Consider the following 27,896-nt stretch of genomic DNA (forward strand, 5'->3'; position numbering starts at 1 on the left):
AAATGTGAACAGAAAGATTGTAGCTTGAAACAGAGCACCAAACCAATGTACCAAGAATACATGTTGTGCATTTCAAACAACACGAAAATTAATATAGTGACCTTTATCTGTCATTTCTTGTTAACCAAAGAGGAAAAATCTACATCTCAGGTGCTGATGACATCTACTTTGGTAAGTCTGTCACTAAGTGAAGTCGTATAAAAAACAATTTCTGCTTTCATTTGTCATCAATTGGAGGACTATAAATTCATACATATTTCCCACGTAAACCTTATTAACTGATTCGTTGCTTATTTAATTTTGTTTGCAAATTTTATACCCACAGAAATATAAAGTTTTAAAGCACTGATTACTACTGTGCTGACCACTAATATACTGACTACTACTGTAAGTTATGAAAACAGAACACATTGAGTAAAAAAAACACAACATTCTTATTTCTTCCCCACCCAATTGCTTCCTTTTGCCTTCCATGAATCTAAAACATGCTTAGTCAATTTGAAGAAAGAAATCAAAACACATTATGACAAATAAATGAGACAAATTACAAACAATAACAGATGATCTGCAATATTGTCATCAAATTATATTACAGAAGCAATTGTAAAAAACATTCCCCACATTAACCCCCTAATTCTGTGTCTGTATTTTCCTCTTAAAATTAGAATTACCCCCCCCCCCCCCATCCACACACACCAACCTCCCTTTATAGAGCAAAACAATATCCTCCCTTTCAGAAAGCAACTCTAACGGAATTAGATTTTTATTTAAAGATAGTTTTTATTTCTTAGTCCTGACAGCTGACAATTTCAGTTGTTTCAACAATCCTGATGTTTTATATACAGTTCTAGCAGAGTGTGACCTTGTTAGAAGCAAGCCATACTTGCCACACTTGTACAGCATGGAAACTAAAGATGATCATTTACTTCTCAGAACCGTTTCCTGATCTTTCACGGTAATTTCCATCTGTAAACACCTCTGTGTGTTCCACTCAGTTGAAATCTATCAGTAAAAAATGGAAAGAAAATGAATCTGAACTAGTTTATATTCAGTAAATAGCCAAAAGGCTCACAAAATAATAAAAGAATAATAAAAGAATTAATAGAAGAGTGAGCTTTGTTAAATAATACAAGAAGATAATGCTACCAATGGTATGAAGTAGTAGGAACACTGTAAATTTAAAGGAACTTTAAATAATTTAACATAGAATTGACACAACAATTAAATTCAAACCAATTTATGCTGATGTGTTACGTACTAAATCTAACATTCTTCACTGGGTGGTGTAGATGTGCACAGCTTTTGCCAAGAGTGAGGTTCATTCATGTGACATTCATGTGTTTCCAACTACTTTAAATGTGTGAAAGGTGTTAAATTTAAGCCATGATGGTACCAGGACTTGCAAAAGTGGTGCCAAGTCATCTTAAGAAGAGTGAACATGGTAAAAATAGCTTATCAAGAGTACCACCTACCCTCCTCACCTCCCTCCCCCTTCCACCTACCACAGATCAAACCAAGAAAACTGGACTCAAAGTCCTAGTCTCTTACTAGACTATCATTAAAAAAAAATTAAAGAGGGTTGGTAACACAGTAAGAAGGATGAAGCTATCCACTCAAAGACTCTGATTGACCGAGATTTTCCATCAAGTAGATCGACAATGTCAGTTTGTGGACAGCAAATTAGAATCGCTGGTTAGACTTACAGCAACCAGTCTTAATGTATTTAACATTTTCTCAAATTTACAGACATGGGTATCCGATGACTGTAATTGCTGGCTACCCAACACAATGTCTCTCACATATGAATTCACTACATGTATAACACAGTTCTATGTAACTGATTGATCTCAATAAGAGTATTTAATTAAGTGCCAGAAATATGGAATTCACTATTCATCACTTTAGCATGTGAAGTTTAAAGTTTCAAAGTGTTTTAGATGTACACAGCAGGACTCAATTTACCATTTAATAACATAAGCATGGAGTTCTAGTATTGTAATGAAACTCATGACATCATTGATGATTGTCTAACTGGCTTTAACCTTCACTCTCCATGATCACTGAGTTGTGTAGAGGCTGGTACATCCTGTACTGTAGTGTTGAAAACATTGGTCACATGCAAGGCAAACAAATGATGAAATATGTAAAAATTCTTGTAGCTGAACTTATAGATCTATAATGGTTCATAGAGGTCAACAGGTGACCAGATTGCATGGAGGCAGTCTGGCTATTAATGGTAATATTCAAAATGATTTACTAATTTTTAGACTTTGTGACAACCATTATTACTTTCATATTCATCTTTAGGTCACTTTCACATAGTAGGGCTGGAAAGGGGAGGGAGGGGGGGGGGGGGCTGTGGGTCAGTGCACAGTTCTCCTTAAGAAGGGTAATGTTGTCTCCCAGTCTCCTTTACATACATAAGCTGGTTCTATCATGAATTATATATTCAAGGTTTAATGACAGAAGTACATAAGAGAAATTTTAAAGATTCATACAGTTTATCAGCATGTTTTAATGCTACTTAGCTCATTTGTATGTAAACCTGCTGTCAAACATTTGAGCTGTGATATAAAATGTAATGAATGGGAGTGTTGTTCCCCCCCCCCCCCCCCCTCTTTAAGATAATTTGTAAAATGAAGGGTACTTAGATGCAAAATAGGTGCTATGTTTTGCCACTCTTGAAACAATGTTGAAGATTTATCAACTGTGTATGATGTACTGCATATACATGTAATTTATATACTGTACTTGAAAAAAATTATTGTACAAGCAGTCTCCCTACAAGTGAGGGAGCACCCACTTCCTCCTTGATTTTATTCAGGGGATTAAAGTCCCCACAAATAAAACATGGTTGCAACCCCACTGTACCCTCTGTAACAATTTGAATTCTTTTGGGGTGGGTGGGTGGAGGGGGGGGTATGAAATTTGGCCTACATTCATTCCAGGGAGGGGTTGATCATCATTACAACTACATTTGTGTAATACACTGTTAAATCTTGCCAATGTATACAACATTAAATGCTTTCAGTTTAGAACAATTTCTGGCAAGCAATGGAAAGAGTTAAAGAGTAAAATGTCCACCTAGGATAGCATTGAACATGGCACCTCATGAGTCATGGCTGCATGCATATTCAAAAGTTATTCAAATGCTATCACTTCTGGCAATATTAGTTATATGCTGATGTTAGATCTAAAGATAGCAACTACTGGTAGCATATACTGAAGGAGTCCCTAATTCATCTGATATATTGTATTATTGGGTCAAAACAATACCAAGATTACAGACATGTGGCAAATGGCAGTGTACATATAACTTCAAAGACTTGATACTTCATAGCTTCTCAATTTCTATCACATCCATGATCAGACCAAAGTACATACTAGAACCAGAATGCAAAAATGCATTTTGGTTTTGATAATGTAACATGAGCAGTTTTCTTCATGAATCTGATGTAACGTATAGTGAGGGTGTACATGTTTACAAGGGTTTCATGATTTTACCTCTAATGACCCCAAATGACCTTTGAACTCCACAAAAAATAATATGCTTCTTTAACTCAATGTGGTACTTCTACACATTAAATTAAAGGTCTGCCCAAGCTGCCAGTATTGTGATATCGTATTTACAAGGTTTTCACAATTTGACCCCTGGTGACCCCAAATGAACTTTGACCTCCACCAAAAACAATAGGCTTCTTGCACTTTATGTGGTACTTCTACCCACTAAATGTGAAATTGGTCTGATCTTCTCTTCTTGAGATATCATGTTTACAAGCTGGGCGTCACAAACGCACTCATACACACATACGCCATCATGAATACATAGGTTACAATTGTCATTTAAACCAAAAAGGGGCATTTGATGTTATTTATAGAACTACTTAGGCAGGCTGTCTTCACCTACATACGGCCTGTAGAGTTGATCAAAGGTAACCAACACAATCCATTACCATTTCACTAACTGACTGTTGAGAAATTATTATATAAAGACTCACCAGACTCACATTCACAAAGGAAGTTATGTCAGCAGTGGTGTGTTACAGCTTGACTTTTCCTTTCACTTTCTTAAAGGAAATGTACAGAAGAAATGTTTGAAACTGTATCACCTGGAGGTTAAAGAGAAAATACAAAATATTTCAACTTTCCATTCACTAGATTTATCAAGGTGAAAATTCATCAGGTCTGTGATCATTTTTGTAACAAACATCAACGTCTTTCCTTGTGTTTTATTAATAACTATATATGAATTATTATAGAGCTGTAATCTCAGGGCAGCATATATATTGTTTGCTACTTCTGTTTTTTTTTATTTTTGGGTTTGTTGGACTGACATAGCTAACAGCACAAGACTAATATCACTATTCAAAGCACCTTTGCCTTTTATCTTAAAGCTGCTCTTTAGGAATACGTTTTGCCTCTGAGGTAATCAATACAATTAGTTATTTACAACTCTTGTAGTGGTAACTGATCAACTCCATGTTACCTCCCAAGAGTTTTAAAGCCCCCCCACCCCCCCATAAAAAAAAAAACTTTTGACAAATGCTGGAATTTTTCTACCAAATCTGTCGTAGTATTGCAACAAGAAATCAAAGCAGAAGCATATGTGCTTGAGTTTGCTGGAAATATCTCTTAAATGGCTAGTACTATAACTGAAGTGAAAAAATGTAAATCTTAGACAGAACACATTAAGAGAATCCTTCAACACTACTGAACAATGGCTAAGTACGGAATTCTGAATTGCTTTGGTTTTTACTTGGTTTTTTACATTGGTCTGAATGGTCTCGAATCTCCATGATGACCACTCATGAACGACCGTTCGACCGTGGACCGGCAGTAGGCTATAGTTGTTGAAAAACCGGATGCCGGGTTTTCACTTCTGGGACGTACCCTGATGCTCTTAAAACCGCCAAATTTTCAAGAAAGAAGACAATACTATTGCTGAGAATCAGTCTATCACCCTTATAATGTTTCAGAGGGGTGTTGAGGAAACTTTAGAACAGCTTACAAGCATGGGCGTCAATCCTGGGGGGGTGGGGCGTGTGGACACTTCCCCCACATTTCGATGGGTGGGGGACACACTATCAAATGTTTCCCCTCCCCCCCCACACACACACATTTTAGTGTCCTGGCTCTATTTGGTTATGGCTTACACATCTCAGGCTTCATATCATCGAATATTAGAAGTTCAGTTCTATGAAAAGTGACCGAAAGTTTTCACATCGGTATGACCTGCAACTTTGTCTGTGTGTTGCGACGAGCGAAATTTGAGATCGAAACCACAAGCTGTGTGCGGATAACGGTGTGGCCGGAGCCTACAACTAGTTCAAGAAGTCATGGCACTTATAATAGCTAGAGCCAAAGCCTGTACATGTTTGTTGGTTAGTTGTAGATGGTGCTTCAAAGACGGTGCCCTTTCCCTAATATTGGGGGAATAGGGAGCATATTCCGTAAAAATTAAGGCCGCATGAACTTTATTGCAGATTTCCTGAGTGACGAATTTGTAATTTTCTCCCGAAATCACGCAACTAGATGGCTTATCCAGCCTGGTGAGTGCCATCTCCAGCGATCTGGCAGGTATCGTAATCTGAAATTTTCTTGCTATGCTGCGTGCCAACCGATGGTGGCGCTCCGCTTAGATAGTACTTGCTGCCGGAATACTCGAACCCCAAGTTTCAAATCGGGTTGACGCCCCTGCTTACAAGGCCTGTGAAGTGTCATTTTCCTAAGATCTAGGCCTTTTTAGCTAAAAATTTTCAGTATGCTGCGCGCCAACCCATGGTGGCGCTCCGCTTAGATAGTAACAAGACGCCCTACCAGGAAATGGTCAAGCCCCCCCAGCGCCCCCCCACTGAAAAATTCCTGGCTACACCACTGCCCGCAATCGACCAACACCTTCACACAAAGTATGATGCAATACTGAAAATGTTTACATTTGACCTGGAAATGAACACCAAAATCAATACTGCTCTTCCACTCGCTATGGCGCATATATATACCAAGTATGACTTCAGTCCACCTTGTTGTTCAGTTACAAGGGCGGCGGAACCGGGGGGGGCACAGGGGACACGTGTCCCCCACTTTTCCTCAGGTTAAAAATGTGCCCTTTTTCTACATAAAAATTTCTAAATAAAAAAAGAGTTTACAAAGCGAAACCCACGTCAAATGAAATATTTCGGGAAGTTTTAAATGTTTACTACCACAGGGGTAGGAGCCCAATTTGATTTTTTTTGGGGGGGTGGGGGGTTTTCTGTAACGACTTGCCCGAAAAAAAAAAAAATTTGCGTTCAGCATGTTAATGTGCATATCATATAGGCAAGCGTTGGTTATATTACATCGCATGCCAATGACATACAATCATTTTCCGTGTTATAACCCTTCAAAATTGGTTATAATTATTGGGTAAGTCGTTACAATAATAATGATCATAATAATATCAGTTTAAACCATTGAAAAACACATAGAAAATTATTTTTCTTTTAGTATTTTGACATATTTCATTTGCTTTCATGCACGTATCGATCGCGTGTGCAGGGACTTGGACTTTATAATGATTTCACTTTTTCATTTCATTTTGTCTTTTTCCTTTTTTCCCAATTACACATTAGATATTGCAGTGCTAGAATGCATTGTTTCCTTGAAGGGAGGGGGGGGGGGGGTGGCGTTGATGGAGTGATGTGTATACGCAAATAAGATAATACAATAAGAGTTATAAAGGGTACTAAATATCAGGCTGCATCAGTCCAATCGAATTTCTGCAAAGTGCCCTTCGACGTTGGTGCCCCCCCAGATTAAAAGTGCTTCCGCCGCCCTTGTTCAGTTACCATGTTTACAAGCTATTTTAGTGAAAACAAACTTAAGCCCGCCTCCTTATAAATATGCATACTATCAACTTGAGCATATATTACCATGTAACCACTATCTACCAACACATTACCAAGTATGAACAAATTCTGACTTTCGGTTGCGGAGTTATTAGCATTTGGAGATTTTCACGTTTGACCCTGTGACCTCATTATTATTCATGAAATGAGCACCAAAATCAATAGGGTTCCTCTACTCACTATGGCACATCTATATACCAAGTTTGATTTCAATCCAACTTGTTGTTGTTCAGTTACTGTGGTTACAAGCTATTTAAGTGAAAATCACTTAAGCCCCATTCTTTTTAAATATGCATAATATCAACATGAACATTTATCCGCTATCTACCACCATTTACCTGCTATCTACCACCATTTACCCACCATCTACACCATTTACCCGCTTATACATATGCATATAGTTGATATTATACATATGCATAATATCAACATGAACATTTACCCGCTATCTACCACCATTTACCCGCTATCTACCACCATTTACCCACCATCTACACCATTTACCCGCTATCTACCAACATATTAATACCAAGTATAAATAAATTCTGAAGTTTGGTTGCAGAGTTATTAGCATTTGAAGATTTTTACGTTTGACCCTGTGACCGCATTAATATTCAGGAGATGAGCACCAAAATCAATACTCTTCTCAGTATGTACTAAGTATGACTTCAATCCAACTTGCCACTGTTGAGTTATCATGTTTACGAGCCAAGGGCGTCACAAACACACACACACACGATCACCATCGCATAGATTCCTTTTACCTTCGGGCGAGGAATCAAAAATGGACCCAGTTTATTAAACACATATACCTCTTTGTGTACTTTTACACATTGGTAAGCAATACAATATATGGCATGCAGTGCCTAATATATGGTGTATGTATGTTATATTGAGGCCTTTATCTTCCCCCCTGGCCCTTAGGGAGGTTGTTGATCAAGCAAGATTTAAACAATTACTGTTCCATCAGGATTAGGCAGTGACAAAATCACTTTCTACTCAGACTCAAATCTAATTATAACTACAACCCAGCTTACCAGTCCTGCTGTACTATGGCGCGAGAAAGCGGAATATATTACGTACAAATATATATATGCTGTACTTGCGAAATATATACATGGTTAACTTCAAAAATACATTTTAGACATATTTGTATATATGTTTATAATAATATATTATCTAACAATAAGTATTCTGTAAATATATATATACTTACACAAAAATTATATGTTTCTATGCTAAAGATATATATATTCTCTAAGGGAAAAAATAAATATATATTCTCTAAGAGAAAAATATATATATTCTCTAAGAGAAAAAATATATATATTCTAAGAGAAAAATATATATATTCTCTAAGAGAAAAAAATATATATATTCTAAGAGAAAAATATATATATTCTCTAAGAGAACAAATATATATATTCTCTAAGAGAAAAATATATATATTCTCTACAAAAAATATACAATTGAGTGAAATGCGCCCTGCACCACTGACGTAACAGTTTACCTGCCTTACAGATTTCAATAGGCACTTGTGGTAGATCGCAGGAAATTTGAGCTGTGCAAATGACTTTCCCACGTTCGTCTCCTTTGCAAGGTTTGGCAAACTGCTTACGTAACACACCGGCTAACGTTCCAAACTAATAACCTTGAAATGTGAAGAAGTGAGCAGTTACTGTTAAGCCGGCTAGTTACGGTACAGAAGGCTTCGCTGTCGAACGTACCGTCGTACAATCAGGGAGTTGTTATGGAATAATCCCTGGTACTATCATGTGCAATGTGATATCGCAAACCCACTTACTATGAACTGCATGAAGATTCTGAGCAAACATGTGCGTTTTATGAATGGCCAGTGTAATGAACAGGCTGGTCACTGCTGAAGTTACTGAACAACTTAACAAACATCTTGGTCAGCACTTACAGAGCTCCGTACTTTGTACAGCATATATATTTTTTCGCACAGAATATATTTTTCGTACAGAATATATTTTTCGCACAGAATAGGTCTTGAATGTTAGAGAATATATATATTTTCTGTGCACACAATAAAAATATATTTTTGCACAGAATATAATTTTTCCTGTAGAATATATATTTTTTCTGTCTCAGAATTTATATATTTTGTTAGAGAAAAATATTTTTCTGTCAGAGAATATATATGTTTTGGTACTTTGTACAGCATATATATATTTTTCGACCAGAATATATTTTTTCGCACAGAATAGAATTTTGTTGTTAGAGAATATATATATTTTCGTACACACAATAAAAATATATTTTTGCACAGAATATAATTATTCCTGTAAAATATATATTTTTTCTGTCTCAGAATTTATATATTTTGTTAGAGAAAAATATTTTTCTGTCAGAGAATATATTTTTGCAGAATATATATAAATATGTCTAACATGTATTTTTGAAGTAAACCATGTATGTATTTTGCAAGTAAAGCATATATATTGATGTACATAATATATTCCGCTTTCTCGCGCCATACTATACTCTAATTATACACTTACCATTACCATCAGCATATTGTAAACCATTCTGTGCAAGATCCGCATCAGGTGACCCCCAAAGATCGTCTCAAGACTGATTAATCCACATTTACCTAATGAGGAGATAAAGACAAAGACAATAAGAATCAGTTGTCACTAATTCTATATTGAGAATATCTGAACTAGATCTTTTTATTGCCAACAATAAAATCCCTTGTTTTTGAGTTTGCCATTTTAATATTACTCAACAATTATTCCATTGCTCACAGATGTACAAGCTAATGCTAAAATGAATCTGTGTCGTTGAAATAACCCAATAATTGCAAGTTCATTTAATTGAAAGGCGTTTTATTTAAGTTGAATAATTTTTGAAAATTTATCCATATTCAAAACAATAGGCTAAAATTGGTAACATGTTTGCAATCCTTTGGATTACACTAAATTGATCAGAACACCCATCTAGTTTGGTACTTTAAACACGATGCGTGCAGCAAGCCAACGAAGTTGTTCATCTTCGTGTTTACACTTTTACTTTGAAGTCAGGCAAAGCTAGGCCTAATTACTAGTCTGAATTGCTTTTGTCAAACAATTGGTATACCAGTGTGAAGCAGAGGATGCTCTAATACATAAATGTTGTTGTCTTTGCTTTCACAACTAACCCAGTAACTTCATTTCCACTTTTGTCAATATACATCAACCTGACCCCCCTCCCACCAACCCAAACACACACTTATAACAGAAATACATATCACCCCTTAGACTATAAAGAGAATACAGAATGCAATAAGGATTTCGATGACATAACATGCTAAGTGCTTGTCATATTGTGTTGTATGATCTTCTGTGATAAAATCATAAACTGTTACTTGTCACAGTGTAATACTCAATACCTAGCATTATCCATGACAACTATTTAATATGATGGGATGGGTGGACCTTGTCATAAATTACATAATAATAATATCCACTCAACTTGGAAACGGTGACAATGGAAAGCCTTTGTTAGTATTAGATGCTCACACAGGAATGAAACTGTTTCATAATGAAATAATGGATGTCTAATGACCATTAAAATTGGTCAGATTTGAAAGATTAAAGATGCACTTGGCATCAGAATTTCATCCTCTTGAAACCTACAATTATGGTACAATTTGTAGAGATGATACTACAATTAGAGAAACACTGAACAAAAGAGGTCTCAAAGAACAGTTTAAGATACAACCTTTAGCAGTATTCTAACTAGATTGTTCATATGTTATGTCTTGGTTTGCAGTGATTTGAATTGATGGGGGTTGGGGGTGGAGGGGTGCTGGATGATAGACTTTCCGGTGTGGAAAATTTCCTTGAGGGATCATCTGATACATCATGGAGTAAAAATATCCAATTAATTACTTGTATTCTCATATAGGAGGGGGATGGGTGGGTGGGGTAAGAATCAGGTGGTGGGCGATGCAATCATTACCCTGCTCATGTAAACTGTACATATTCTTCCAAGAGCTGTAATCCAGATATGAAACTCGTAAATCCCTAAAACTGTCGATCTCAGGACTGAATAATTCCAGTTTACCTGATGATGAGAAAAAACAAAATGCATCTGGTCAGTTATAATGTTATTCATGTAAATTGTCATCACCCGGTCTGCAAGTAGCAGCATTCTATTATGTTACATTGTCAAACACAGAACACAGCTATTATAAACATATGGTATGCTACTGTAATTTCAAAATAATTTCCTCAGTTATAATTGTAAAGAAACTAATGCAACTTGTGAGGAGATAATTGTATCTAATTTAGTGTGTCAGCTTTGGTGGATGGGAGTTTTTATATTATATTTCTTCATTTAATGGCACCAGGTCCCTGGAGACTGCATTGCCTACATTGACCTAGTTACATCACTCTCTGGGGGGGGGGGGTCTCTTTCCAGACTTTAGATCACCAAATGTTTATAGAGTACCCTGTTCAGCTGGTCAATTGCTATCCAATATGGTCAGTTCTTTCCACATATTTAAAGAAGACACTTGTAACCTCAACATTTTGAGTTGAAAAAGTTTTGAGATAAAAAAGTCAAAATTTTGAAATTTTGGAACCCCATACAAACCCCCACCCCCCCCATCCCACACCGTTCCTCGACAAACACTTAACTACTCAGAACAATGCATAAACGCCTATAATTCTGTTAATATTTCTAACTTTTTATTAAGCAGACATGTTTGGAATGCTTTTTTCCCCCTATGTTCCTAGCAATCCACCGTACTCAAGTCGGCAAATTTAGATCAATTTTAAGATCAATTAGATTTTTTAGAATCAACTGCAGTGACTGGCTCAGCAAGTGAAAATTCTGTATTCACAGCTGCATATACTCAGATGAGTAGGAAGTATTTCCAATTGTGTTCTCTGTTTATAGTGGCTGGACTTACAAGGGTACTGCAAAGCTTTCCAAATCTTCAGTATTTTCACATAGTTTTTGGAACCTGCTAGCATTTTTTAGCACATGAGGACATATCAGGAATAGAAATACTTAATCTAATTTCACTCTGTGGAATATCTGAGACCTAGCCGGGTGCTTCAGAAGAGCTCTGTAACATCTCTGAGACTTCTTGTCCTCTTCTACTAAGTATAAAGCATGTGAATACATGTTAGAGAGAAAAATGTAATTTCTATGAAGTATAAATCTAAGCCCTGGTGAGAGTCTCTGGGGACTTCAGCTGAGGCATTTTCACTTTTCAGATATTTAATGTTCTCTGATAGTGATTTTGCAACCCTAATGGAGCAAAGGGGGGGGGGGGAGGTGGGGAGGGGTGGCAAGTGCTCACCACCCTAATGGATGCCAGTGCTTGTATATCTTTGAATGCCCTCTAAATGTGTTTATCTTAAACAGTATTTAGCTCTCAAATATATTCATGGAAGAAATGTTATCATGATACTGTATGATATTGATAAAGAGTGGCTGCAGAGGAATTTAACTTCCTTAACCATGCTTGCTAGCCAGCAGTTTGATGAATCAAGGCACAACAAAGATTTACTCCATTCTTACCATTCCTATGGAACTCTGTGCATCAAGAAGTGTACATAGGATACTGAAAGAAGCTTGATAGGTTCATAGGTCCTGATCTCCTCTATCCAGTACAGTCTCTGTCTTCATATTCACTAGAAGGCTTCTTCCTACAGTTGAATTATAACATCATCAAGCCATTCGAGCCTCAGTAACTTCTAAATCAAAAGTGAAACACTAACATGAAATCAAATTAGTTATTCCAAATTTCAGAAGACTTCAGAAACAAAAGGATACTCACAACAACAAAAAACCCATTGTAGCAGTTCCACGTTGATCCAATCATTGATCTCAATTAAGTGATTATACAGTGTTTGGTTTCTGAAGCTTTTTGAAAGTTCCTACTGTATACAACTTTTGCATTCAGTTAGCAATGTGACACTACAGCAGTCTTTGTAGGCAATCTAATTCACATGTTAGCTGTAAAAGACCCGTAAAAGACGTTTTAGCAAGTAAATTATGTAAAAGTGCATATTTGATTTGTGATATTGAAGCTGAAGATACGTCAATAGGAAATGTGCATTACTAGCACAAACCCTGGAAATTCTGGATACGTTCCCATAATGGGTTGTCTTGGACCAGTAAGGGTGGTGTAAATCACTGCAGTATTTTGGGTGACACAAACTACAATAATGCTTGTAATGGAATATTGAAACTCAATCTCTGGAAAACCTTGCATTTTATTTGGCCTTTGCTCACTGGCAGGTTAGCACTTAAATCCACAATATCCCAGGAGAGGAAACAACTCCAGAGTACTTTAAGAGTAGGTTTTAATGACTAAATTTGGCTAAAACTGTTCAGACAGTTGGATGATCCCGCAAATCCTTCTTCAATAAATTAATATTATGATCAAAGTATTTGAAGGAGGAAACCTCCCCTTCAACTTGTAACCAACTATCACAGGCTAGTATCACCATACTTAAGCTAGTCCCACATTGTGCCGAGCATAGGTCACGCTTTATGCTGGCATTGCGCGACTATTGAATATTGTAACTAAAATCTTTGGACTAGGCCAAAATTAGGCTGCATTTAGTTATATGACTAGAGATGACCTAAGCCATAACGTTGAACGTTATGATGGCCTGTGAACCTGTCCTTGTACGTGCATAGCCTAACGCTATGAACGGAACTCAACTGATACGTGGGATTTCTTCTTTGACAATTGCAATATAATCAGTTGTTCCTTTCAGCATCATGTTCACCATCTGGAATATGCTGCAATATATTCATATTAGTAAGCCAGTACTGTAGCTTCGGGGAAACACGTCAGACAAACAGAGAAGTACAACCGTATAACCGTTCTTCAAACGCTGCTTACATATACTGTGTCGCTGGTTTGTTTAGATTTTGAAAACGAGACTTGTTCAAGTCATTTCCTTGGCCAAGAGGGAAGTTCCCTTATTTTTTAGATGAATGATCTTCCAATTGAAATATAATACAAACCAAATGGCAAATTCCTTAGATGTAATAAGTGAGGACTTCAACAATATGCTGCAAAATGTCAATTCATCATTTACACCTAGACATTTTTCTGCTAATGTGGCGTTCATAAAATCCTGTACAGCTGCATGAAAGTGTCATCAAGACAGCAAGAAGAATGTCTTAGACATTTTACAGGATATTGTTTTATCTACAAGCTTGGAGAGAAGTCAATATTTTGAACGTTTCTAAAAAAAACTTTGAAATGACAAGATTATTTTTGGGGGGAGTATTTGAACATTGAAAAATTTCCGAATCGTACACTTGGATAGAGGTCGGAGGGGGGCAATGTTACATTCAGCTGAGAAGAAGGCCACTGCCACGGGTACAACCCCCGCCCCCCCCCCCCACTCCGACTTAACAAAAACATTATTTATTGGCAAAAATGGCGTATGGAGCCAATTTTAGACCGAAATAGTAGTCTAATTATGCCTCAGAGTGCACCATTTTCGAAGCAATTTCAGTGGGCGGGGCTACTTAGGATTTACCTCCATCAAGCAAACAACCACGCTTCCTCCTTTTATTAATTCTTCTTTCCACTCTGGCCTTTCCATAATAGTGTAGGCCATACCTCAGTTGGTATTTTCTGCCCCCACCCCTTGTGCGTCAAGCAGTAGAAGGGGTCCTATTCTCCTAGTCCTGCAAACCGCTTTCATCTAAATGCCCTATAGGTAGCCTCTCATCAGTTTATGACAATAACGAGTTATACCCTGATTGTTATATGTAAAGTTATAGTTGATAGCCTATACATCTGCTATGTGGTACATGGCTACATGAAGGTAACATATGCTATAATGTGTATACCTCTTTGTCAGGCATTATTGTGTATATGAATAATAACTGGTTGGGCAACATGTCTATAGAGAATACAGTCTTGCTCGTCCAGTTATTCGGTAAATAGCCGTTGGTATATATAAAAAAAATTTGGTTTTTCAAACCCCCAGATGGCCGGAAACGGCACTTCCCGAGTGTTTTATGCTGCGAATACCTAGCCCTAAAATATGGGTCTCAAGCCTGCAATTTCTCAGATTGCACGTAAAATCTGTAAAAAAAATTGTAATTTGTATATTCGATGGTGTTTTAAGAGAGTAGCTATTACTCGTAGTGTACTCGCAAAGACGTTTTTGAGTGTAGTAAATTACTACTTGCAATTAAATGCAATAATTAAATAAATGTCATAAGAAAAAACAGAAAGCATTTCTTAATGTCAACAAATGGGTAATTCCAAAACCATGTGCAGATGCCAACAAATTTCTATGGACCAAGCACTGTCACGAATGCATGTACCCTATACAGTACGTTGATAAAAGGAATCCCTCGAAACATTTCCATATGCAATGCACAAACGCAATGAGCACCCAGTTATCACACGTAAGGGCACTTTAGAAGGATATACCCTACGAAAAGATACATCTCCAATTAGAAGGAAATGTCCCTGAAGGATATATCAATGGGAAATATGCTACCATTAGAAGGATATATCCTTCAGGGGATGTTGGAGAACTGGCTGAAATGAGGCAAGTCATTGGCCTAAGACAAAGTTGTGTTGCGCTTACCGGTACTCACACTCACTGCTTCCACTTTTCACGGGGCGTGAAGACGCGGTTGGGGTGACAATGTGGTCTATAAACGGGACGGGCCGAGGGTCGCCCAGCATTTACTAAAATTATTACACCTATATAGTATACGTGTGCATCGGACAGATCGACAAGTATGCATTGAAAAATGGGCAGATGCACGTTTCGGAGCCTTGGTAAATATTGGGGGGCTTATCATGCAATTGCCCCCTCAACTTTTCCATTGGGGGGGCTGAGCCCCCCCCCCGGTTCCGCCGCCACTCTGACAATAAACGTTCATACCCTTCCTAAACTTGTCGGAAGAATTTGGAATGTGAACCCACGTTTCTGGGTCTAAACCATACAGGAGAGTCGATCCGTTTTCAGGATTGGAGAGGTAAACTTACCGATACAGCCCCTCAATGAATGCACTTAATCAGAAATACACAAATTAGCCACAAGATGTACCTCCTCCTATATGTTCTACACCCTTCCCCATATCTATGTAGACATGTGAAAAATCACTTGATTGGCGTATTAAGGGAGCAAAAAAAATGAATTGGTCGGGAGGGAGTCGGGAGGCATCCCAATTAAGCAAATAATACACATTTTGTCATTACTGTGACCCACATGGAACACTGAAAAATTTCAACATTTTCATATCAAAATGTTCCCCGAAAGTTTCGAACATTTCTGGGAATTTCAACCCTTTTCTTGAAAATCAAGTTTGTCTTAAAATTGCCATCTGTAATTTGACCGAAATTCTCAACATTAAACTACTTTTTCTAAAAATTAAACCTATTCGATTTAGTTCGACCTCTTTAATTCCCTCCATGTAAACTTGATTTCTTTTTGTTTTAAACCTATTATGTTCGACTTATCATCTAAAAATATTAGCGTTTCATCTCAAACTTATGTACGTTTCTCTCGAAATTGCCATTGCATTTCTCGAAATCAAGATTTCTTTCTAATATAAAGTTCAACTATTTATCCCAAAAAATAAACTTTTCTTGCTGAGGATGGTAGGTCTACTAAGTAAAAGAGGAGAAAAAAAAGCGGGGGGGGGGGGGGCATTATTGGTGAAATGTCGACATAGTATTTTGATTTGAGCAATTACGAGGTACGTGAAAAGACAAAACATCGTTTGATTGCCTGACACTCTCTTTGCTGGTGCAATGATTCAGCTGAATAATCCAGCACTGACATGGAGCGGAATTAATTACAAAAGGTGGTTGGGTGGGGGGGGGGGGGGGTGAAAAAAAGTTGTGTAGTTACATTTATTCCAATAATTTCATGATGATCAAGTGATTATTTGTAGAAAAAAATGAAACTTAACACAGACACGTTTTGTCTGCACGATGTGTCTGCAAGATGTGTATGACTGAACAAGGATGTTCAATTTATGTTATTCCATGTAGGTTTTAATATTCATTAAACGTGTACTCCTTAAATCATTTGAAAAAGACGGTTTTCAAACTTTTGTTTTTATTGTTTGTTTATTCATCCACTAGTAGATAATAGGGCGAAGGAATGTGTACATAACATGTTTTTTGCCCAAATTTTAACCGGTGGTTGAGGTGGGGAGGAGGGGGTGGGGACTAACACCCTACCGCTTAGGGAGAAATGTCAATGATAGCTTGATCTACTTGATATAGGTTGTGTTGTATTATTTACTTCCTCGACCCCTTCCTTACTACATACCCAATCGACGTCAGGTTTCAAACTGTCTGTTTTCACCGGGTATGTATAACGTTACGTCCGTCGTACATTTACTTCTGTTGGCGCCAAAATGTCTGTTACAAATTTCAAAAATCACCCGCGAACAGCTGGGAAACACCTGTATATGAATATTGAATACCTGTTCACTTCTATAGTATCTATCACTGAATGGTTTAGTGTTATATTATTGGAGTTGCAGAGTACGTATTATATTTGAGGACGTTGTTTGTTACCATTGACTTGTTGAGTGGTTATTAAGATGGATTGTTTAATGGGAGAGGAACCGCTGTTAATAGTTAAAACAGTAATTATTGATCAGAGAGATAATTTGACGGTAAGGTATAAAGGCATAGGCTAGGATGTGTACAAAGGCCAGGCCAAACTCTATAGGCTTTAGGCTAGACTAGTAATTCAGTTAGGTTATGTTAGAAATCTCAAACATCACCCGCGAAAAGCTAGAATTACTACTTTTAGCAAGAGGACATGCTTAGCAAATCTAACTCATAAAAAATAAAAACCTTAGCCTAGTTGTTGACTGATTATCAAAAAATTCCAAGTTAAAGCATATCTTAAATATAAAGGAATTGAATAAAATGCAATCGAGACACTGAGTTTTCTTTAGGGATCTTAAATTAAGCGAAGAATAAAACCAGCGATTAACATTCCAGGTGAGCTGATGCCTATCCTTTACTTCGAAAACAATAACACCATTCTAGCTAAGAAAAAATATCCATAGACAAACTGTAGAAACTTTGTTATCCCTTCAAAAATCTTAAATCACAGAAAATTGTTGAAATCGATTTTAATCGTACATAACAAATCCTTATCCTAGGCATTAATACAAGTCAATCTATAACATCCCACAATTATTATTGTAATCACCTAACTTACTATTAATCTACCAGGTCGTACATTTGAGCAAATTGTGTAAGAAACCTGCAGCTTTTTACCGAGCAGGCTAACTGAAATAATGTTATTTAATAACTGATTATTAGTTGAATGACCTAACTTCTGCCGATATACCTGACACGTATAGGGAAATATAGTTTGTATAGGGCCTAATGCTTGAAGCCTCCATAAAATAATTTTCCAATTTAAGTCTAATAATAATAAAATGCAATAAATAGTTATTAAAAAGAACTCTTTCGTCCATGTCTTCCCAGCAGCTATATTGTGTTGTTCTACTCACAGTTGGTTTTGTCTTAATTTTGCCCACTTAATTATAAAAAAAAAAGGTACGTCATTTCCAAGCCGGCCAACAGACTTATGGCGCATGATATTTAATAATAAGAATGGTTTTGAAATTGAAAGTGCGCCATTTCTGTTACGCTGCAACACTCCACAGCAGACGTTAGGCAGAGCCGTATAGCTCTAACGTTAGTTTTAAAAGGGCGCCATCCTCTCATTAAACTTATAAATAACTGATTAATCTCTTGTGTTTGTTAATTAACATTTGACCGCTATCTGTTCACACCCGATGAACTCCATAGTAACAGAATATATTACAACGAAGACCCTATCGAACTGATTAAACTGAAAAGTAGTAATACTTAATTAGTATAATTAAACCCTTAAGGATATGAAGTGTTTCCAGATAACAATATTATTTGTAAAAAAAAGCGCATGGTACTATTTAATTGGAAGATACGATAAAGTTTAGAAAGTTAAGATCATAAGCAATACCCAATTTAGGAATATCTACAAACACAAAGAAATAAAAATGCTACATTTCGGAAAAAAATCCACAAGAAGTTATGTCACACACAAACCGTAACTTAGGAATTATTTTGATAACTAAACACAGATAGACATCATCTTTTAAACAAATCGTATTAATTGGAAATAATTATAATTTAAGCAGAATAGTAGGATTTGGATCAATAATTAAATACTTTGAATATTAAAATTTGAGTTTAAGCCTCATAACCTTTCTCTCTTGAAACTTGAATTTGATCTACACATGCTTTTCAAAATTTTATTAAAAGAAACAACCTTTTGATTTAAGTATAATTCTTCCAAATCTCCTTAAACTTTATAAAAACCTGGTAGTAGTTGAAGTAGAAGTTTCTTTTTCATGATTCCTATAACATTAGTGACTAATATTTACATTTAAGTTACATTTTCCTTCTGAAAGTTCTAAATTATAACACAAATAAATTTGATCAATATTTTCTACAAAAGATAGAATAATCTCAATTTTTATTTAACCATTTCTTATATAATTATCAACCCGTCATTGAGATTTGTTTCCTATTAACTAATAAATTAAAATATGTAGCCCCACATTCTTATTTTATTAAACCTTACTATCTATAAAACCATTATTTAATCATTTAATTGTAAAACAATGAAACTAACCCTTTAATCCTAAATTACTACCTTATTTCCCTTTAATCTAATCTTATTATTTCTGTTAATTTTTGTCTCCCCTTAAAACCAACCACTTATTTCCTTTCCATTACCTTATTCTTTCTTACAAATAAACACGACCTAAATGTCTTAGTTTACCGCTTAACTTTCCTCTATTTTTTATTTCGTTATTTTTATTATTTATAATATCATATTAATTATTCTAATCCTAACCAAATCCAATCTATTTATCTCTATCTACTCTATTATCAGTAACTCTATTCTTTCATTCTAGATTCCTATCTCCTGTGTGTATCTACGGTCCTGCTCCCCTAGAGTTGATGAGTCTGGTCTGAACCTTATCCTTGAGTCTGGTCTCTCTCTCTCTATCCTGAGTTCTCTCCAGTGGCTGGTGATCTATGACATCGGCAGGACACTAACTAATGAAGAGTTGGCGGCCATCTTGTCTTACTCCTCACAGTGTACAAGCTTGAAGGAGCTGATGTAAGTATTCCGGTGTAGATGTTAGAATCATCATAACAGTTAAACAGGGAATTAATTTAATTAATAAAAGTTATCAATATTAAACTAACAATAGAGAATGTAAAGTCTGCTGTATTTTAATGTCAAGGATTGGATTTAATTAGTTAAGTTGGATTTATTTCAATAATTAGGTCATCGAGAAAGGAATTCTGTAGGATGTTATAATAAATAAAACAAAATATAATGGATTAATAGGGAATATTTTAAGAGAGTGTTGGTAAAAGAGGGTTGTACGATGGGTGGGGGTTGTTTAAAATGTTCTTTGTTTAGTTTATTGTTAAAATTTTACTAAGAATTAGGTTTAAAAATGACAGGAATGTTTATTAGGATAAAATAAGAGATACACAAGGTATTTTGATTTTAATAATTCTAGCGAGTAAAATTAATATTCTAAAGTAGAGTTTTATAAGGAATAAATGTTACTTTTGACTGAAACCTCTGAAATATTTGTTTTTCAATTATGTAAGCCTACAATTTATTTAACAATTTTTTAAACGGAAGAGATTGAAAATCGTTATTGATAAAACTATAGCAATAAAAATAGCAATACTTATTAGTTTAAGCAACCAACCAATAAAACAATTTTAGTTGTCGAAATTACAAACATGGCTACTCAAAATAGGTTAACAAATTAAAACAAAATAAAAGTTAGCAAAAAGGATTTAAATAATTGTAATTGAGTTAACTATGAAGTTAAATTGTATTTTTATGTTGCCATAAATATCAATAAAGGAAAATAGGAATCTCAAAAATTACAGAGTATAAAATTTAACCCATTCAAAACTGCATCAGTTTCTTCTTTATAATTTGAAATGGATGTTATACTAAATAGGGTAAATTAATATTTTTTCTCATTATTTTATCATAATTTTAAACAATAATTAAAAAAGTAAGCTTGACCTTCAACTTTGTATAATTCATAACTTTATACAAAAACTATTAAATATTGTAATATTCCTCGTATTAATGTTACTTGAAACTTGATTCGATCATGACGTCCCTGCTTGGTCCTTTACAATTCAGTGTTACTTAATCCTCCCAGACCCCCCAACCCCCCCCCCCCCCACCCTCCTCTCGCTCCTCCTCTCGCCTTCTTTGCTCTCACAGATCAAACCTCGTAAAAGTGTAACCTTTCCGTCCTTACCATTCACAAAACAATCAGTGACATCTTCAACTTACAGCTGACGTGTTTACTAAAAATATAGTCGCACCTTCCCCCGCGCCTCACGAAATCTCGAAAGAAAAGAGAAAATTATTTAGTAGATACATAAATGAATTCCGAAGAAAGAAGCTGATTAACATATGTTATATGTGACCGCTATTTTAGGAATAACTGTGACTGCGGAGAAAATAGCACTAGAAATAATAAATTTTTGGGAGTTTTGTTTGCTCTGACTATAAATAACAAGTATAACACAGATTGTTTATTCCCTATCTAGACTAAATGCTTTACCCCAATTCCAGTGTGCTCTTGAGTAAGTTTAGTCTCGCCCCTCTGCCCCACCCCCCTTCAGACACCTTACCTGTACCCGCCACCACCACTCTCCCTTTGCCACTCCCCCCTCCCCTCCCCTTCGCACATAATCGCTTTTAGAGGGCCCTTCGAATCAATTCCGTTTCTACCCGATAACATCATCAACGTTTTAGTACACACAGTAGGCCTACTCTGCTTGTACAACAGTTTTTCTGCACAGACGATTGATTCAAACAATTTATTTCTAAAGTAAAATAAGTTAACAGTAGAGATGACACACCTGGATCTCCCGTAAATACCTAATTAGCATAATAATAGATGACACGAGCCGGTTAAAGCTAATGAATAGAAAGATATACGAGCCAGGCGTCTATTGTACACCTGGAATACAACGTAACCATGGAAACTGACGATAAGTAGGTCAGTCCGTGTCTAGCCGTGGCTGGGAAGAATGCATCATATTATTCAATACTGGTTAGATATATTTAGTAGTCATTCAGTGATATGTCATATGCCATGATATTGCGACGTGTTCACATTATTATTCTTTGTTTATATATTTTAAATGAGTAAACTTGATTTCCTTGGTTGTTTAATACATCCCTCACTTGCTCCTCTCCCTAATTTGATAGAAGGATTGTTTTATTTCCCTTTCTTCGTTTTTGTTCTGTATGTACTTCTCATTGGTATTCTTGAAGTCTATATTTCATATTTAACACATAATTGAATAGCCTTAATGTCACTCACATATCTAATATGTGACTACAAACATTGCGGGTTCTTAATCGCCCAGTTTTATGGAGAACATTTTTGTTCTGTAAAGTTGATATGTTCATAATCCCATTACGACTTATAAAGCTAACATTAATTACATAAAAACATAAATTAACTATAATCCATATAATTTATCTTTCATTTAAGCTGTGAAAAAAGGGGGTGGGAGGAAGGTTACTCTTTTAATTGATAAACCATTTATTAATATGAAAATCGAACGTTTCGATTTCTTTAAAGTTAGCCAGTAGTGTCTACTGTTTTGTTCTTATCAATTAATATCAAGTGACTGTTAAACGTCTTCGATACTTATGATGAAAAGTGTAAGCACCCTGCAGGTGTTTATAGTGGCATCTTTATAATCAAATATTCATTGATATAGTGTTTGCCATTACAACCAATAATAGTATGGTTTAATCGTACTGAATATGCGAGATGAGGTATTGTTCGTGTTTAGCAGGGAATAAGTAATTCGAAGGTTCATGCCGCCTTGCCAAATCTGAAATATAGTCATAATAACCAAGAAATCTATTAAATTAATATATTTAGCAACATTTATCAGCCATTAAACTTAAACAAGCAAACAACAACACGAACAAGAAAACAAAAGCACATGAGATCCTTTAAGATAAGTTTTATGAGATCTTATATCTCATTAAATATCGAATTGTATTATGCACTAGTTGTTTTTATCTGCACAGAACAGGTGACAGCGGATTAAATTATTCCATCGAAGTTTAAAATGAATAATAGACAACGACAACTAGAAACCGATTTCAAATTTGCAACTTTAACTGTTTTTAGCGAATTTAGAAAGGTATAGAAGGCTGTATTATAATCATGGTGACAGCCCGATATTCATAACGTTCTATATTCATAAGGTTCATTGTTCATAAGGGCCATTATCCATAAGGTTAATTGTTCAAAAGGTTCGCTATTCATAATGAGCAAAAAGGTTCTTTCTTCATAAGGTTCGTTATTCATAATTGGAAAAAAAGGTTCGTTTTTCATGATCGAAAAAAAAGGTTCGTTATTTATAATTGAAAAAGAGGTTCGTTTTGATTCCTTGGCGGTAGCCGAATGAATCTATGCGGTCATGACTGTATGCGTGCTTGTGTGTGTGACGCCAAGCTTGAAATTAGGTTGTCTCAGCAATCCCAAGGTGGATTGATCTCTTTATTGGTACATCGGTTACCCATCATGAGTAGACGATCCCTATTTTTTTGTGCTAATATCATGAATATTAATGAGTGGGCGGGGCTTAGATTGATTTTCAACAAATCTTCAGTATGACCCGGCCAGGAGTCGAACCCCTAACCTTCCAGCTGCAAGGAATTCTACCCCAATACTATTAATGAGAGGGGCATGAATACTAATGAGTGGTAGAACTTAAAGCAAATTCTTTAAAATATCAATTTGTTCATCAAACTTGAGCTGATAGCAAGGAACAACATTTGTGTTGATGCTACATTAATATTCATAAAAGGTCGGAACCAAGTGTACACAATGAACCTACAGTAATATTTAGATGCCAAGGAATCTCAAAACCTCTTGGTTTTCTTGTTCATAATTGGCAAACAGGTTCGTTATTCATAATCTTCTAGAAATAAGGTTCGCTATTGATGATCGCGGGGTCGTCGCGCCCCAGTGCCTCTGCATCCCACTGCCCAAAAGTTGAGGTACCCACTGGTAGTTTCGAGCTGCGCGTGGCCAGGGGAAGAGGGGGTGGTCACTTGCGGCCCAGACGTGGGCTTAAGGGTTAACGACGGCAACTACCGAAAGTACAGCAACTGCATGAATAATTTAGCGACTAGTCACAGCTGCAGCATGAACCAATTGCCCACAGGAGATTTGTATTACCTACCGCTCTGCTTTTATTGTTGCTATTATTACTGTATGAATACTTGATCTTTTTCCGATTATGAAAAACGGACCTTTTTTGCTATTATGAATATCGAACCATTTTTCCGACTATGAAAAACGGACCTTTATTGCTATTATGAATAAAAGACCTTATGAACAATAACCCCTTTTTATGATGAATAACGAACCTTTTTTTCCGATTATGGATAACAAACCTTTTTTTTTCGAAATAATGCACGTTATGAATAACGAACCTTATGAACAATGACCCTTATGCATAATGGTCCTTATGAATATCGGGCTGATCCCTTATGAATATCGGGCCCTTTCTCCTATTATGAATAACAAACCTTTTTCCCATTATGAATAACGGACCCTTCGCTCCATTATGAATATCGGACCTTTTTTCCTATAATGAATAATGAGCCATTTGGTCTATTATGGATTACGAACCCTTTGTTCTATTATGAATATCGAACTCTTTTTTCCCATTATGAATAACAAACCTTTTTGTCCATTATGGATATCGAACCGTTTTGCCCATTATAAATATCGAACCTTTGTTTCCATTATGAATACCGGACCTTATGAACTATGATCCCTTAGGCTTTTTATAATGAATAACGAACCTTTATTTCCATTATGAATAGCGAACCTTTTTATCGAAAAAAAATGCACGATATGAATAACGAACCTTATGAACAATGACCCATATGAATAGCGGGCCTTATGAATATCGGGCAGACCTCCTTCAGACAATCCTATCCCTGGTCCCGCCACTGGACCCCCTCGCCCTCCCCTTCATAGATATGCATCTGTATGTTTTTAGAGAGCCCATCAAATCTATTCCATGTTTCTACCCGAAAACAAATTACCGTTTTAGTACACACAGTTAGCCTATTCTACTTCTACGTTAGTTTTTTGTACAAATGAATACAGGGCTTACATTATACAGACGATTGATTCAAACAATTTATGTTCTAAAGCAAGTCAATAGTAAGAATGCCACACCTGGAACTCCCGTTAATATCTCATTAGCATAACAATAAATGACACGAACCAGTTTAACGTAATGAATAGCAATAGGTAAACGCGAGCCACGTGCCCATGCATTGTACCCCCAAATATTGTCAGTGAACGTGTCATTGTAACCATGGAAACAGACATTTAGTAGGTCAGTAGGTGTTCAGCAGTGACTACGAATTATCCATAGGGGAAATCCTCCAAATAACGTATTTTTTATTAGATCATACGCCTTGTTATTACAATACGTTGCGTTCTTAATTTTCGGTTATTCTTTGTAAGTTTTACTTTAAATCAGCAAAATTGCTCTCATTGGTTGTTCAATGCATCCCCACATGGTTCAATGCAACCAATCGAAGGAAACTTAAATAGAGAGGGTTTATAGACAGCACAAAGTTATGAATACAAATTAAAGAAGAACTGATTCTTGATTATGTTCAGTTTCTCTTCTTGAATTTAAGTTGCACTTCTCGTTGGTAGGAGTCTGACTAGATAACACATTATTGTGTAGCTCTCAATTTAAGTATAAGTAGAAGGGAGTTAATGTATATTTAATAAAAAAAAAACAGTGTTATGATTCCCATTGCTTAGCTCCAGACTTGAAAAATACGGTATTAAACGCCTTGCATAAACGGACACTACCAGATTGTTAGCATCATGTATTTCACTGTTGAAGTTTATCAAATTTGTTTGAATGTTTAGCAGGAACACAAATGAAAGCGTGTACAATGAAAGTTCGTAGTGAGAAGAATATTATGCGTGTCGAACAATGAGCTAAACAATAATAATAGGATGGCTATAAACCGAATTGAATATTTACTTTGAGTATAAAAAATTGTACGAGCTTAGTAGAAACAACTAAAAAAGAAAGCTTAATAGCATCTAATCAAATCTGCGATATTAAATATAGTCCCCGAAATAAACATAAGGCAATATGCTATTATCATTATCATCCTCGGTTTATCTCCTTTATTTGAACTCCGAGCCCGAATCGAAATAAAGCAGATTGTACCAAGCGTGACCGGACAAATACCCCCCAGACAAATAGCCCCAGGACGATTACCCCCCCAGACAATAACCCCCCGGACGGTTACCACCCGGACAGATACCCCCCGGACAAATACCATCCCGGACAACTACCCCCCAGGACAACTACCACCCGGACAGATACCCCCCGGACAATTACCCCCGAGGACAAAAACCCCCCGGACAAGTACCCCCTCGGACGAATACCCCCCTAGACAATTACCCCCCCGGATAAATACCCCCGGACGAATATACCCCTGGACATATGCTGTTAACTATAGGAGACGGATGCAGCGACGGATACGCCCGTCTTTTTTTCGAGTTTAGTTTCCCGCGGGCCGCAACATATACCCTGGTCCCTCGGGCAACTCCGAGAGCATATTTACAATTGGGTCAGGGTGACGGTTTAACTGGCACCACTATAGGGTCGTCGTGTGCCCTGGCCCTTATAACCTCCTACCAACTTTAAAAAAATCGAGCTTTTTCATATATAAGCCCCCAGGGTTTGACAATGGACCGAGGCCCGGGGGTTGGGTTGGGCATTGCTCACTGCTGGTAGTAACTATTTATTTACTATTTGTTATAGTGACACTATTCTGTATTATTAATCTCCGAACAATTCCGGCTTATTGCGACTTACCATTTTCAAGTTTTCTTCTGAGTAATTTTACTTGTTGATTTGTTATGTTATGTTAGTTTTTGTATAGCGCTTCATATGGCACAGCCATCTCATAGCACTTTGAATCCCTGGTCATCAGGCTGGCTGCTGAGAATCCAGCGCACACACCTTAGTTACCTCACAGGTACCCATTTATACACCTGGATGGAGAGGGGCAGTCGAAATAAAAGTGCCTTGCCCAAGGACACAACATAACAGGATTATATATAAAACAAAAGCATTAGCCACTCGGCCTCCACGCTCCTCTTGTTTTGCTTATTCTAATCTATTTTTTCCTGTGAGTGCACGCCATTTTAGGATGAGAGGAGCAGAAGTGAGGGGCGGGGCAAGCACAACCACGGTCCACCCCTCTTGTTCGGTGTGCATGATCCCCATCCATACCCCCCATGCATTGTTTCATGGACCGCTGGGCTATCATAGTCAAGCCCGATTACGGTGTAGCCCGTTATACCAGCAGAATTGCCTGTAAGGTTTCATAATAGTATGTACGATTGTATGAAACAAAAGTAAAGAAAGAGGCTTGAGACCACGACGTCACTACCATTTGAAGAAACCTATATTCTCTGGTCATTCTGTTTGCAAAAAGAATGATGATAATCTAAGAAATCAATTTAATGTTCCATAGTTATAATAATTCTACATTCCAACTATAAACAGATTAGTGATTGCTACATTGCCCACAAATAGACACAATCGGCGACTCCGAGCAGCGGTGGTCACGTGACGTATAGTGGGTACAGAATCATAACAAACCATCGCGCGACATGTGCGCAGTGTTTAAGCACGGGGGATTGTCGTAGTTTTACTCTCTAAGTGTAAGAATGAAAGGATCGAGCATGAACTATTTATGCATTTCACTGGGATGGCATCATATGAGAAGTTCAAGCAGATCTTAAGGTTTGTTTGTCCAACTTTGGACAATGAAGATGTGATCTACTGAGGAAGCAAAGCGAGTAAACATCGACTGATTGATACTG

The 27,896-nt window shown here is 36.6% G+C and overlaps 2 protein-coding genes across 15 annotated transcripts in view; one reads left to right on the forward strand and one right to left on the reverse strand.

Moving 5' to 3' along the window:
- LOC139963618 (uncharacterized) overlaps positions 1-27,896 on the forward strand; it is a 343,329-nt gene that overhangs the window by 269,300 nt on the left and 46,133 nt on the right. The window contains exon 6 of one of the 2 annotated variants that reach the window (XM_071964581.1): positions 19,836-20,044. The exons of the other annotated variant lie outside the window; for it this stretch is intronic. Coding sequence (XP_071820682.1) covers positions 19,836-20,044 — 209 coding nt within the window. The remainder of the gene's footprint in view (positions 1-19,835; positions 20,045-27,896) is intronic. 2 annotated transcript variants of the gene reach the window in all.
- Positions 1-27,896, reverse strand: part of LOC139963637 (uncharacterized) — a 664,171-nt gene that overhangs the window by 124,324 nt on the left and 511,951 nt on the right. For 8 of the 13 annotated variants that reach the window (XR_011791701.1, XR_011791698.1, XR_011791702.1 and 5 more), the window contains 4 exons: positions 9,407-9,498; positions 3,999-4,109; positions 2,043-2,091; positions 888-1,002 (listed from right to left, as the gene is read on the reverse strand). The gene's annotated coding sequence lies outside the window, so the exon portion shown is untranslated. Of the gene's footprint in view, positions 1-887; positions 1,003-1,962; positions 2,092-3,998; positions 4,110-9,406; positions 9,499-10,847; positions 10,953-12,419; positions 12,596-13,572; positions 14,545-27,896 lie in introns of those variants that run through there. The other 5 variants (XR_011791704.1, XR_011791688.1, XR_011791687.1 and 2 more) reach the window with 5 other exon arrangements.

This window comes from Apostichopus japonicus, chromosome 22 (assembly GCF_037975245.1).
Source record: "Apostichopus japonicus isolate 1M-3 chromosome 22, ASM3797524v1, whole genome shotgun sequence".
Lineage (NCBI taxonomy): Eukaryota > Metazoa > Echinodermata > Holothuroidea > Aspidochirotida > Stichopodidae > Apostichopus > Apostichopus japonicus.